Raw genomic sequence first — 14,757 nt, forward strand, 5'->3', positions numbered from 1 at the left:
ATTTAAAGTTTGTGCGCTTCCAAAGTTTGCAGTGCAGTTTTCCATATACTAGGGTGGAGGGTGCATAAAAATGCATATATTCATGAAAATAACATACAAAAACGCATTATTAGAGAGCATTGCTTTACAAAAAGGTACATAGCAGGCAAAATTTTCATTCAGATATGTGTATATTAAAATGCATTCCTGTTATTATGCTGATGAATTTTCATAGAGACTTGGTTTTTAGTTTTTAAATGGGAAACAATTGTGGAAATATGAAGAACTAAATTTAGGATTGGGAAGATGAGAGACAGCCAGCTTGATGGTTGAGTGGAGATTTAAATTCTGGTATCCTAGGAACTGTTATGATAGTTTGTAAGGTGGCGGCGGCCACCTTTCTTCAATTGGACTTCCATGCCCATTTATCATGCTAAATTCTTTTTGTTCCATTGCTCCTAACACAATTTCGTTGAGTTCAGGATAATGTCTGCAGCAGTTGTGGAAGTTCTTCTCTTGCAGTTTAGGAGCCTTGCTATTTTGGGTTGTAACATGCATGCTCAGCACACAGATAAGACTTTCTACTGCTGACATTATCATGAGCATCATGAGGGCAAAAGTGGGGCCAGGAGCAACAGGATGACTTGGGGGCGGGTATTAAATGCACAGTCATAAGCCTCATTTTCCACATTTCCCATCTACATGAGGGTCAAGGCTTGCTGAATTTGGGTCCTATTGAAAACAATTGGATAGGTGAGTCATACCTTCCCAATGTCTATGATCTCAGTTACAAAACTGTGAGATGATAGATAGATAGGATATATAGATAGATAGATGATAAATATCTTAAAACAGTGGCAAGCCACATAGCGGGAACAGTAAGGACATAGGAATCTACCTTATATCATATCAGGTGATTGGCCCTGAGTATTGCTTGCATCTGAGAAGAGAAGACTCCCCAGGGAAAAGACTCCCTGGAAAAGACCCTGATGTTGGGAAAGATGGAGGGTACAAGGAGAAGGGGACGACAGAGGACGAGATGGTTGGACAGTGTTCTTGAAGCTACCAGCATGAGTTTGACCAAACAGCGGGAAGCAGTGGAAGACAGGAGAGCCTGGCATGCTCCATGGGGTCACAAAGAGTCGGACATGACTAAACGACTAAACAACAACAACATTGTTTGCATCAACTAGCTGTGGGCTCTTCAGCATTTCAGACAGGGAACATTCCCCAGCTCTTCCAGGAGATGCTGGGAATAGTCCTTGGGAACTTCTGAATGCCAAACAGAAGCTGTTCTACTAAACTATGGCTCCTCCCCTAAAAATAAAGCAAGGTCCCAGTCCTCATGATTCTGAATAAAAGGCTAAAATAAATAGGAGCACAGAAAGCTGCCACTGGTCTACTTATCTCAGTATTGCAGACAGTGACTGGCAGGGGGTCTCCAGGGTTTCAGAGGGTGGATGTTCCCAGCCCTACCTAGAGATGCTTGGGATTGAACCTAGAACCTTCTTCATGCAAAGCAGACACCCTGCCATTGAGCTTCAGCCCTCCCCAAACAAGAGAATAAGGTGGCTGTTTAAACCAAGCCCCAAACCATGCTGTAAAGGTTATGCTGCCAGGCAGAGTGTAGCGAGGCTGCTGATCAGAAACTTCAAAAGAAACTCATCAGCTGGAGTGGGATCTTCATTTTTTACTCCCCCCACCCCTATTTTCGAAACAATTGCACCAACAGGATTAAAGAGGCCACCTTCAGGACATTTCTGTCCTCCACGGTAATTCTGGTGCTAGCACATCTCTGTCTTCTGCCCGAAATGCAATGCCAGCAATTCGTTGCGCTATTTACCTAATAGTTCCAATTTCTGAGCTCAGTCTCCCATATTTATCTTCTAATGCAGCAGCCGGCTCGGCGCCTCCGTTTGAAATGTATGGGCATTCCGTTGGATATAATGAGTTTCCGTCAAAAGCTCTGTTAGTGGCTGGCACTGGGGATAACTCATTTTGATGGAAAATAGAAAAAGAGAGTGGAAGAGGGAGTCGCGCATTCTCAGTCAACTAGAGCAAATCCTTAAGGCTATGTACAGATTATGATTTCTGTGCTGCACCTGGACTTTTCTCTCCCTGCCCCGCCCCTCTGCCCAGCCACATTGCTACTGCAGCACTCAGTAACTTTACAGGTGCACAACTTAGTGGGAATGCAGGTGGGACAAGCCTGTTCAGTCCAGTCCCCTCTTACTGGAGCCACTCCTAGCCTGGTGCAAGTTAATGCCACATTGAAATTGACTAGACCAGCCTCAAACTGCTTCTGGTCTAGTTAATTTCACATCAAAAGATAAAAATCCCTCTAAATAAGAACATGTTCTTGAATGTGGACTTCCCATTGGCATCTAGCTGGCCTCTCTGGGAATAAATGCTGGGCCTTTGGTTTGATCTAACAGGGCTCTTAAATAAATAAAATAAATAGGATGCCATAAAAGCTATTTGATGGTGGCAGCATACACTGTTAGACATTGTGGTAGCCCATGAAGGATAGAACTCCCTCTCCACAGAAGGACATCTGGCATTTTCTTCATATACCGTATTTTTCGCTCTATAGGACACACTTTTTCCTCTCCAAAAATTAAGGGGAAATGTGTGTGCATCTTATGGAGCGAATGCAGGCTCCTTGGCTTCAGCGATTGCAATGAGAAGCCTCTGAAGCACAGAGGGAGCACTCCCTCCGCGCTCCGGAGGCTTCGCATTGCTTTCGCTGAAGCCTGGAGAGCGAGAGGGGGCGGTGCGCACCAACCCCTCTTGCTCTCCAGGCTTCAGGGATAGCCGCCTGAAGCCTTCGGTGCACAGCGCAAGTTTCCGCTGCACTCTGCAGGCTTCGGATTCCTTTCGCTGAAGCCAGGAGAGCAAGACTCTACTGGCTTCAGCAGAGAGGGAGAGCTGCGCAGCGCCCCTTCAGTGAAGCGGGAGGAGAAATGGAAGGGACTCCGTTTCTCCTGCCGCTTCGCTGAAGGGGCGCTGAGCAGAGAGGGGGAGAATTTTTTTTCTTGTTCTCCCCCTCTAAAACAAGGTGCGCCCTATAGAGGGAAACATACGGTAGCTTCCACTTCCCTGATCTCTCAACAGCTAAAATGTGTGTGTGTGTTTTTAAAATAAATAAATAAATAAACAAATAAACAAACAAATAAATAAATAAATAGGGTCTACCTCTTCTGTTTTGTTTTATGTCCTGTTGCTTTTTTAAAGACTTGTTTTGCTTATTTATTATAATTTTATATAACCTATTTTATTTATTTTATTTTTTAATTGCATGATTGCTTGTAACCTGCTCTGGTAAGTTAGGGCGAAAGGCAGGTCAGAAAATGTCTTTGCAAACAAACAGACAATCAAACATAAATTATCTTCAAAATTTACAATATCACATTAACCAAACACAGTTCCAAGACATGTCAGTGACAACACCTTACGTTAACCGAACTTTTATCACCTGTACGTAGCTTTAGACACTTCAGCATGCAAGATGCCATGCCATACTTCGGAAAGTACTCCCGCTCTAACCTCATGCTTCCTACACCCTTGGCTTGCTGAATTCAGGGTGAATTTAATTTTGCTTATCCCCTTCAACCACAGAAAAGCACCTAGAGGGACTAGCAAATCACTATGAGAGAGAGGAAGAAGGAAACCCAGCCACTGGTCATATAATGTAAAAAAGAAGAAGGAGAAAGGTTTATTTTATGGTAAAGGGTGGCAAGAAATCTACTATAAATAAAGACTCAACACAAAAGGAAAATGGACGAGGAGGGAGGAGGAGATAAGGAAACTCGTGTGCAAGTTCTCAGTTACCAGCTATAATTTTTAAAAATGAGTTGTTGATTTATAATTATTTTTACAAATAATTATTCTATTGAGCAGTGGGGTGGTACCAGTTGAATAACAGCAGGAGTCAAATACTGTTATTCTCTCAGCTATACTGGTGAAATGGCACTACATTCCTTCCATCCCTGCTCTCCTTTTATTTTATATCCTCAGTAAAAAAAATTGTGTATGTATATTATTTGTTAAATGTTAATGATAAGAATGAAGTGTCATTTGGCAGAAATGAAAAACCTTAGTAGTTGTAGGTAGATTTAATTATATACCGTTTTTGTTCAGTTTCCTCAGTAAAGCATAATTAGGATCTTTTCCTCTTTGAACTCTATGTTATTTAAGTGACTTTGCTAACAGCTATTACTGCATAACAGTGACCTCATTTTTTCTCCAAAAGGCTATCAATAAGCAGCTGCTCCTCTCCTATGGGAGGGAACAACAACAGATCAGATGAATGCTTTCATTCTGCAAACCATGCAGAGCAGACATTCCGCAAGATGGAGAATTATCTCCAGCAGAAGCAACTATGTGATGTTCTTCTCATTGCTGGAGAGCATAGGATTCCTGCCCACAGGTAAAGATTATGACCTGCTATAGGTGCCCAGCCTCCCTGACTGCCCTGCTTCTTCTACCTGAAGGAGCATCTCCACCCCCATTGTTCAGCCTGGACACTGAGGTCCAGCGCCGAGGGCCTTCTGGTGGTTCCCTCGCTGCGAGAAGCCAAGTTACAGGGAACCAGGCAGAGGGCCTTCTCGGCAGTGGCGCCCTCCCTGTGGAATGCCCTCCCACCAGATGTCAAAGAGAACAACAACTACCAGACTTTTAGAAGACATCTGAAGGCAGCCCTGTTTAGGGAAGCTCTTAATGTTTAATAGACTATTGTATTTTAATATTCTGTTGGAAGCTGCCCATAGTGGCTGGGGAAACCCAGCCGGATGGGCGGGGTATAAATAATAAATTAATAATAATAATTTTTCTGTGCAATTTTGTCTAATATGCACACTTTTGCAGGACAATTTTCCCTAATATAATGCATTTTTGAATGCTGTTTTCCACTACATATGCAGTTATATGCACACTATTTAACCCAGTATATGGATTTTTTGTACATGTTTTGTGGCTTGAGAACTACTTTCCAAGATTCAGAGAGGTGCAAATTTCAAAGGATAGCTGTGTTTCAGTCTGCACATTGTTTCAGAAAGTTCAAATTAGGTAAGTTCACCCTTAAATGCAAACTGAACTGAATTTCTCCCCTATTCACACCTGGGTGTAAGTTCCCTTGAAAACAATGATACTTCCTTCTAAGTAGACGTGCAAAGACTTGCACTGTCAGTGTATCAAGCCAGTGAGGGGGGATTTAATTTGCCCAGGGAAGAGAAACAGCTCTCCAAGAGAATATTAAATTACTTAATCACCTTATTCTCTGCACAGATGTGTGACATTCTAGTCACAGGCCAAAATAAAATAAAATATGTTATTCCGTGTGCACACAATGCATCATTTAGAGCAACCCAGGCAAAAAGCAAAACCAAACCAACGTAACGTAGTGTGGAAGGCTGATGCTTCCATCAAGAGAAAGAGCTGACACAGATCCTTACCTTCTATTCCCAGGTTGGTTCTGAGTGCTGTGTCTGACTATTTTGCTGCAATGTTTACCAACGATGTCCGTGAAGCAAAACAGGAAGAAATCAAAATGGAAGGAGTGGACCCCGACGCACTGAAAGACCTTGTGCACTATGCATACACAGGTAAACTCCCTGACAACTCTCTTATGCACAGCGGCTTCCAAATCAACAAACTGTATTATGCTCTTTCACACAAACAGTTGTGCATATTTGGAGGCAGCTTGTGCCTGTGCTCATCGTGTTGTGCGAACAAGTCTAATACCTTGTGCAGTCATAAGAACACTTTCTTTGAGTTTCCCCCACAAAAAAAGAACAATCCATTTTCATGCACCTCTCTCTCTCTCTCTGTGAAAATATTAAACCACACAGGTGTCTTGGAACTCAAAGAAGAAACGATTGAAAGCTTGCTGGCCGCTGCATGCCTTCTTCAGCTTTCACAAGTCATTGAAGTCTGCTGCAACTTTCTTGTGAAGCAGCTCCATCCATCAAACTGTTTAGGGATTCGGTCCTTCGGAGATGCTCAGGGGTGTACAGAACTCCTGCGGGTGGCGCACGTGTACACTATGGTGAGGTCAAAGGAACAAGTTTCCTGGAACTAACTGCTGGGAGGTTAAAGCTAGAGAGGAACTGGCAAGTTGTGGTTGTGGTGGCAAATGGCTACAACAAGATTAAATGCCCAAGGAATCTGTACGGGGCACCATCAAGGTAGAGCTTTGCAGCACATATCCAGGGCCCAGCTCAGTAGAATGAGTGACATGGCCTGTAAGCTGAGCAAGGCTGGCTCACTACTTTTTAAAGTATGTAAAATAGTATACAGTGGTATCTCTGGTTGCGAATGGGATCCCTTCCGGAGGCCTGTTGGCAACCTGAAAAGAGCGCAACCTGAAGCGCCGTATCTATGCAGGTGCGCGGCACGATTTGGCACTTGTGTGCATACGCAAAGCACGATTTAGTGCTTCTGCGCATGCTCGAACGGTGAAACCCGGAAGTAACCCTTTCTGGTACTTCTGGGCCGCTGTGGGATGCAACCTGTAAACGCACAACCTGAAGCGTCCGTAACGTGAGGTATGACTGTACATTTGCAATCTAAAAAGAGCTACCCCCCATGTGAGAAAATGAAGAAGCAAACACTCAATTTCCCCTGCCTCCAATTTGAAATGAGAGGAAGGGCCATAGCTCATCTGCTTTGCCTGCAAGAGTTCCCCAGTTCATTTCCCAACTTTTCCAGGTGGGGCTGAAATCTTAGCTGATGCTAAGCAGCCGCCAGATGGACTGTGGGTATCTGACTTTGTATAAGGCAGCTTCCAATATTCCCTAAATCATACAACCTCACAACAGGTAATCATTATGTAGGCCTTCTGCTCAATCCCAACCCAACTGCCCCAAAGACTGATAAACATAATGCAGCGGAATGAGGTGGTAAAAAAGTGGAATAGTCCAGAGGTGGCAAAATGACCAGGTTGATGGACTATATGGAATTGACGGAAATGACTGGCAGAATCCGAGACCAGGGAGAAGAGACGGTGGAAGAATATTGGAAAAAGTTTAAAATCTATATATGGAAATAATGTAAAATTAATGAATGTTAGAAAAATGTTGGAAGGAAATTATATGGCTTTAGTAGAAATGTTTTAAGGAATTAAGCATAAATAAGTATTATAGTTTTAATGGAAAATAAGGTAAAAATATGTTAAGATAATCATATGACAGAAAATAGAGAAAGATGGAAAGGATTTGCTGAAACAATTAATAGAAATGGAATACAAAAAGGGAGGTGAGAGGAGGTCGATGAAACAAGGGGATGAAAGAGAGGATATTGAGATGGTATGATGTGTGTTTTTTGAACTGTTTTTGCTTTTTTTTGTTTAACAGGTTAATGTTTGGTTGTGTATTGTTTATATATTGTACTGTATGTTTTTTCTTCTTTTCTCTTTTTTCCCTTTTTTTCTTTTTCTTCTTTCCTTTTTGTAAGGTTTAAAAGTAATAAATATTATTTTTTAAAAAACAAAAAACAGAGGTGGCAAAATGGACCCTGCCATTTCAATCAGCAAACGCTAGGGGAATACTGTATCTGAAAACTTACATATATTCAACAATAACAACAACCCCAAGCACTCTGCAATTAGAAAACCAGCACGACGAGCAGTGGGCTGGAGCTCATGTCCCTGATGTCCCTGATGCCTATTTTAAGGGAGGTTTGAAGGAATCTTTACAAAATAGCTTCTTCTCCCTCCCCCGCATGCTTCCTAAAGAGGTATGGTCCACTCTTCCATCACGCTCACTGCATTTGCATACCCGCCAAGTGTCCTGGAAAAAAATGGGAAATCCTGTTTCTTCGTGCAAGACCACAGTTGCCATTTTGGGTGCCATGATCTTGCGAGCTCTTGCACAACGCTCATACTGGGGGGGGGGGAAGCATTTTGGTTGGGGCTGCAATCCTGTGTGGCATCACAAAATGTGTGTGTGAGATCGCACCCTGAAAAAGTGTTTTTTTCAGGGTGAGATTCCGGCGCGGTTCACGCGACTCGCCCGGGAGCACATCCAGGAAGAGGCACATCCCTGTTTTTGATCTGAAAAAGTTGGCTGTTATGCATTTGTAGCTCCCTAGGTCTCATCAGAACTGGCACGTCCTCAGGTCGTGATGGAAAGGGCTTGGTACAAGAGCCCATCTGCCTGACTCAATTTAATCTGAAGAGGTTTTTTTAATTTGCGACTGAGCTAATCGATTAGATGCACCGATTAAAACCATTCAAGCCTCTTCACTTCTACATTTCATCTTTTTTCAAAGAGCAAAAGGATGCCTTCTCCCCTCCCTCCTGTTTCAAGATGATAGGGCAAACGAAGGCTAGAATCCTCTTTCAACTGTCAATAAAGTCAGCGGCTCCCCAAAGAGCACATTAGCTGTGGGTGGGGTTTGATGCCTTTGGTGGCAAGGAAAACACAGTGGTGCTTTTCAGAAAGGGAGCAAATGACTGGGTGTGATCGGGAGCTGGAACAAGCGGATATGTGAAAAATATCTATAATCTGAGGAGCAGAGAAGAGCCTATACACTGTTGCCCATACCCCAGTGATTCAAAGCAGAGGAAGGAACAATTGAGACATGAGGTGAGAAAGAGGAAGCCTGCTGTGAAATAAAATCTAGGGATAAATATTGCAGAGGGGAAGAGTTAAGAGAACCTCTTCAAATGCACAAAGAGTAGCAATTCCTGGGTCTGAATGTGAAATGAAAGTGCTGTGAGGCTGGGCACAAGCTCAACCCAAGTTGCTGTTTGATTCAAAAGCAGCTTAAATCCCTGTGAAGCAAAATAAGAGAATTTCCATGGTTTTTGAAGCCACCAAGATGAGTTAAACTGGAGCGTACACGCTGCTGCTGAGTTTTTATGACCCATGGTAGTGGTATTAAGGTGCGCAAGGCACTGGCTGCATAGACTTCTGGATGGGTTGTAGGCCCTCTGCTCTTGGGGTGGGGGGCAGCTGAGTCCTCACACCTTCACTTGTAGAGAACCAGGAAAGTGCTTACCTTAGATCAGGCTTCCTCAACCTTGGCCCTCCAGATGTTTTGAGACTATAATTCCCACCATCCCTGACTATTGGTCCTGCTAGCTAGGGATCATGGGAGTTGTAGGCCAAAAACATCTGGAGGGCCGAGGTTGAGGAGGTCTGCTCTAGATATACCAGGAATTAAGTGAATGCTGGGCCATTAGGGCAAATGGAGAAATGCCCCACCAACCTCAGTCTGCCCTCAGCCAGCCCCCACTTATTTCCCTACTTCCCTATTTCCCGGGAGAGTGGCATAGACTGCTGGATCTCCCCTCCATAGTTTCAGTGCTGCCCTTGTAGAACTCAGCAGGGAGGAGGAAAATGGGGGCAGAGAAAGAATTAGTTGTCTCTGTTGTTGGCGATGGTTCTACCTACTATCTTCCACCGTACCAGGCCCAATGGGCAAACACTGCCATGATTCCATCTAGCTCATCATTGTCAACAGGCATGAGAATGAGGAGAGTGACTCCCAGCAATAAACACTCAATGGATATAAGAAGCAGCCTCTAAAAAGTCATGTGAGAAAAGATCATTATTATTTTAGATTTGTTGTTACTGATGTGAACTATTAACAGTCTCCTACCTGGGAAATTTGCTTCGACAAGCAAGAAACTGCTTACAGTCATACCTCATGTTACGGATGCTTCAGGTTTCATGTTTTCGGGTTGCGGACTGCAGGAAACCTGGAAGTACCAGAACGGGTTACTTCCGGGTTTCGTCGCTCGCGCATGTGCAGAAGCACCAAATCGCGGCGGTGCCTGCACAGATGTCTTGCTTCAGGATGTGAATGCTGCAGGTTGCGGACATGCCTCCATCATGGATTACGTCTGCAATCTGAGGTTCCACTGTACTATAAACAGCTTGTGGTATTTCTTAAGCTCATTGCATCTGAATAGAGATTAATTCTGCATAGTTTTTAATCTGTTCATATAACTGATTAATGAAATGCTGCACTCCTACTTTATCCTAGAAATGTTAGCAAAAATATTGCACCCAGAGCTCAGAACTCCAGCTGAAGCATATTTCTCTAGAGACTTGGTTGGGATTAGGCAAGGAAGTTATGGAGTGAGGAGTTATCTCTTTATTGTCAAAAGTACCCTTATATGTTAGGCGAAGACAGCCCTGTGTCTCTCAGCTCCTCCTAGGTGGGCACCCAATGAGGCATTTGCCACAACAGAGAGGCCTTGTCCCAATCTCATCTTAAGTATCTTCCCCACTAGAGCTGCAGGCAAGCAGGCGAAGACTCCACCTGCATATAATCTGCTTCTGCTTCTCCCACTTCAGTCCTCTTCTGGTCTTGGGAGAGAGTGAAGTAGGAGAAGGGAGGGCAGGAGGAGGAGGTGAGGAAGCCCTTGACTCTATGCCAGCTGGACCTCTCTCTCCCTCCTCCTGCATCTGCACCTGTTCTTCACCCTCCAATCCTGCATCTTCTCCTGCCTCTGACTCTCAATCTCTTGGCTGTCACAGACTCCCTCAGATCACTGACCCCTTCTTCCAAGTCAGTCTCCAACCCTCCTTCTCCCGACACCCACTCTTCAGTATCCAGCCACCACTCCCCAGCGTCCAACCAGGCCCTGACACTAGAGTTAGAAGAAAGAAAAGTAGGCTACTTGTAATTGCAATACTATCCTCTCTGAGCCTCTAGGCTCATACGGGATAAAAGGTAGTATGAATGAAATTCTTGGGGGTTGGGCTAGATGGTGTTCAGTGTCCCCTTCCAGCTCTACAATTCTATGATTCTATGAATGAACAAATATGTAAAATGCAGATGCCATGCTAAGTTATGTTTTACTCCTTTCATTAGGAACACTTCACTGAGGTAATAAAGAACCAGGAATTTCTCTTGCTGCCTGCTGGTGAAATTGCTAAGCTCCTGTCAAGCGATGACATCAATGTCCCAGATGAAGAATCCATATTCAAGGCATTGATGTTGTGGGTTCGGCACGACTTGCAACCCAGGCAGCGGGAGCTCGGAATGCTTCTCTCCTATATCCGATTGCCTTTGCTGTCCCCACAGGTAGGCCTCTGGATAGAATGCCTGAGAGATTTGATTTCTATGAATCCTTATGCACACTGACCTGATCCACACCTCCAGGGTAAATGTGCTGCTGATTTTGTGCTTCCCTCGATTTTGTGATACTATTTTTAGCTCCAAACCTCCTGTTGTTATGACTGTTATTAATTTTTATTTTGTTTAAACCATTTTGAACCTACTCTTTATTGGTCACACAATACTGGAGCGAGCAATCACATTTCAAATAATATTTCATTGAAATGCACCTAATGTGAAAATCAAACCCTACACTAGCAACTAGGACTGAGTGAGAAATTTGATTCAGATGACATTCAGGAATGTGAAGCCTACCTAATCTGCATTTTCTGAAACAGCATGTGAACTGAAACACAACCATATTTGAAATTCAGACTTGCATGAATTTTGCAATGAAGGTCTCCAGCCAAGTAATGTGCAAAAATTCATATACTCACGTATATTTCAAATGCATATATAGATTTTTATTAAAAAAATGCACTGTATTAGGGGAAATTGCTTTGCAAAATGTAAAGATTGGGGGGATGTAGAAAAGTATAAAAATGTGTATATTGGAATACATTTTCAATAAAATGTTGATGAGCCCCTCACAATCTGATGTGGAAATGTGGATAATAACTGAAGCTGACCTATTTGTTATACCAGCCAAGTAAGGGAACCATTCTATCAAAAGAGTTGGGTGAATAGCCATGTTTTTACCTTTGGTATTGCTTGCCCCTAGTAAAAACCTCCCGCTGGCAATTAGTTTAATTTAATGTTGGAAGGATGACTATGGGACTGTACTCCTTTCATTAGAAGACAATAGGGATATGTCAGCAATCTTGGCACTTAGGTTGGAGCCAAAGCTGGAGGCATCAGAGAGCAGAAGCTGGCCAGGTCTGGTGATAAATCACATGGCACCTCCCATTGGAGACCAGGCTGTGCTTGTGTGAGAAACTGTGAGTGGAATTGTTTCCTGTAATTCCCCCATCCAGACATCCCAATAGTATCATAGGATCATCAGACCATGGAGAAGTGCTTTGGTAATGCACTGAGGAGGACAAATTCTGGGGATAAGAGATGGGAGACAATCTTCCAAGCTATGACAAGAAGGTTGAGGATGATAGGGAGTGGGATTTGATTGTAGGAAGCTTGACAGCAGTTCCCCAAGCCAGGAGTCAGCATGGTTAGGCATCTACTGAAGTTCATGCACCAGTAGGTAAGTTCACTGCTGACCTGCCAACTTCATTCCCCAAAATTGCAGTTGAATTCCAACATTTTGTTTAGTCTTATGTGTGCAAACTAATATGCACAGAAGCCCATGCAACCTGAATCCTGGGTCCTGTTGGCCCACTTGCCAACTCTCTCCTCCCATAGCCAGCTCCAGGTGTGGAAGAGGAGAAGGATCAGTAGCAGCAACACCAGCCATGAGGAGGATTTCCATTGACTGTCTCAGGGTCCCCACTAATTATTATAATGCCCTGTGGCCCATAACATCTGGAGAAAGACTTGGCTGATATATATAGAAATGACCTTTTGATTACATCAATATGAACACCAAGACTTTGTATGTCTCAGCTATTAGCAGATCTGGAAAACAGCCCCATGTTCACTGATGACCTTGAGTGCCAGAAACTTCTCATGGAAGCAATGAAGTATCACCTGCTACCAGAAAGGAGGTCTATGATGCAGAGTCCTCGTACTAAGCCTAGGAAGTCCACCGTGGGCTCTCTCTATGCTGTGGGGGGTATGGATGCCACCAAAGGTAAACTGACAAAGTGACCTCTGGCCTATGAAAACTTAGTTCACAATAAATGTAGTTAGCATGTAAGGATGGGGTAGCCAACATACTATTCTCCTGATGTTTTGGACTACAACTCCCACTATCCCTAATCATTTATTATGCTGACTGGAGATGATAACAGTTATAGCCCAAAACATCTGGCAGGTACCTACTGGCTACTCCTGATACAAAGCCAGGATAGGGAATCTGGGTCTCTCCAGATGTTGGACTCCAACCATCATTGGCCATTGGAGATTATTGATGAGGATGAGCACAACTGTGGCAACAGTTTAGATGAACTACAGAAGATCGATATTAGCAAGCTGTGCTCTGACTACTAGATCGCTCAGTCCACAATTCCTTTGCCTTTCAAGAGGCTACCAGGCACTGCCTATACAATTCCAAGTACATTTTCACATCACAGGCAACATGGGATGGTGAAAAGAGTACTGGGCTTGGAATAGGGAGCTCAATTCAGACTAGGATGGGCAGATGTAAAAGAAGTCAGGGCTCCTGTATTTAAATAGTTGTGTAGGAAAGGGAATTTTAGCAAGTGTAGTGACCTCTTCTACACAACTACGAGAGGAGCCCTGCCCTCTTGCATCTTCTTTCACCAGCTTCAGCTAGGAAGACAGCTATGGCCATTCCTGGATCGGGATAGCTTGACCACAGTTGTCCACGCAAAGTTGGATTTATGCAAAGTGCTCTATGCGGGACTACCCTTGAAGTGGCTCCACAGGCTACAGCTGGTGCAAAACCTGGTGACTAGGTTGCTTGTGAGGGCAAACTACCACTGGCAATCTGCTACTGGGTCAGGTTCAAGGTGTTGTTACTATCATAAAAGACCCTCTACAACTCAGGACCAGGTGACTTGAGAGACCAGCTTATCCATTATATACTCAGCAGGCCACTGTGGTCTGTGGGGGAGCTTCTCCTTCAGGTTTCAAAGATACTCTGTAGAACATCACTCCTATTGAGATATAACAGTTGACCACTATCTGCACTTTGGGAAACAGCTGAAGACATTTTTGTTTCCCAGCTGGAAGTATGCTTATTTTGTATTTTATTGCATTTTGTACACTGCCTTGAGACATAATGTGTGTGGAACGCCCATAATTTAATATACAGTGGTGCCTCGCAAGACGAAATTAATTCGTTCCGCAATTCTCTTCGTCTTGCGGGTTTTTCGTCTTGCGATGCATGGTTTCCCATAGGAATGCATTGAAAATCAATTAATGCGTTCCTAGGGAAACCACCTTCAGGCCAGGTCCGGGGACAGTCTGTCCCCGGACCTCTTCTGAAGGCTGGGGGGGGGGGACAAGGGCTTTTCTTCCCACCCCCAGCATTTTAAAAAGCCCTGGGACAGCGGAGGACTTCTCCGCTGTGCGGGGCTATCTTAAAATGCTGGCGGGCGGCATTTTAAATCGCCCCGGACAGCGGAGGACTTCTCCGCTGTCCGGGGCGATTTAAAAGCCCCTGGGAAGGCAGGCAGGGGGGACAAAGACTTTCGCCCCCTGCCCGCCTTCAGAAGGTGTTCCCGCCCCCTGCCCCACTTCGGAACAGCTTTCCGAAGTGGGGCGGATGGGACAGGTGTCCCGGCCCCCCGCCCCACTTCGGAAAGCTGTTCCGAAGTGGGGCGGCGGCGGCAGGTGTCCCCGGCCCCCCGCCCCACTTCGGAAAGCTGTTCCGAAGTGGGGCGGCGGCGGCAGGTGTCCCCGGCCCCCCGCCCCACTTCGGAAAGCTGTTCCGAAGTGGGGCGGCGGCGGCAGGTGTCCCCGGCCCCCCGCCCCACTTCAGAAAGCTGTTCCGAAGTGGGGCGGCGGCGGCAGGTGTCCCCGCCCCCCTTCGGAACATCGTTCCGAAGTGGGGCGGCTGGGGCAGCTGTTCCCGCCCGACCTCCCCACTTCGGAACATCGTTCCGAAGTGGGGCGGCTGGGGCAGCTGTT

At 44.8% G+C, this 14,757-nt stretch overlaps 1 protein-coding gene and 1 long non-coding RNA gene across 3 annotated transcripts in view; one reads left to right on the forward strand and one right to left on the reverse strand.

Annotated features, from left to right (window-relative positions):
- Positions 1 to 14,757, reverse strand: part of LOC310698943 — a 273,173-nt gene that overhangs the window by 231,885 nt on the left and 26,531 nt on the right. The gene's annotated exons all lie outside the window — the stretch shown is intronic.
- Positions 1 to 14,757, forward strand: part of KLHL4 (kelch like family member 4) — a 51,521-nt gene that overhangs the window by 20,254 nt on the left and 16,510 nt on the right. For both annotated transcript variants that reach the window (XM_083486684.1, XM_083486683.1), the window contains exons 2-6: positions 4,232 to 4,408; positions 5,446 to 5,582; positions 5,829 to 6,025; positions 10,804 to 11,016; positions 12,607 to 12,793. In XM_083486684.1, the coding sequence (XP_083342810.1) occupies positions 4,232 to 4,408; positions 5,446 to 5,582; positions 5,829 to 6,025; positions 10,804 to 11,016; positions 12,607 to 12,793 (911 nt within the window). The remainder of the gene's footprint in view (positions 1 to 4,231; positions 4,409 to 5,445; positions 5,583 to 5,828; positions 6,026 to 10,803; positions 11,017 to 12,606; positions 12,794 to 14,757) is intronic.

The sequence above is a fragment of the Podarcis liolepis genome, assembly GCF_965112155.1.
Source record: "Podarcis liolepis genome assembly, chromosome: Z".
Taxonomy (NCBI): domain Eukaryota; kingdom Metazoa; phylum Chordata; class Lepidosauria; order Squamata; family Lacertidae; genus Podarcis; species Podarcis liolepis.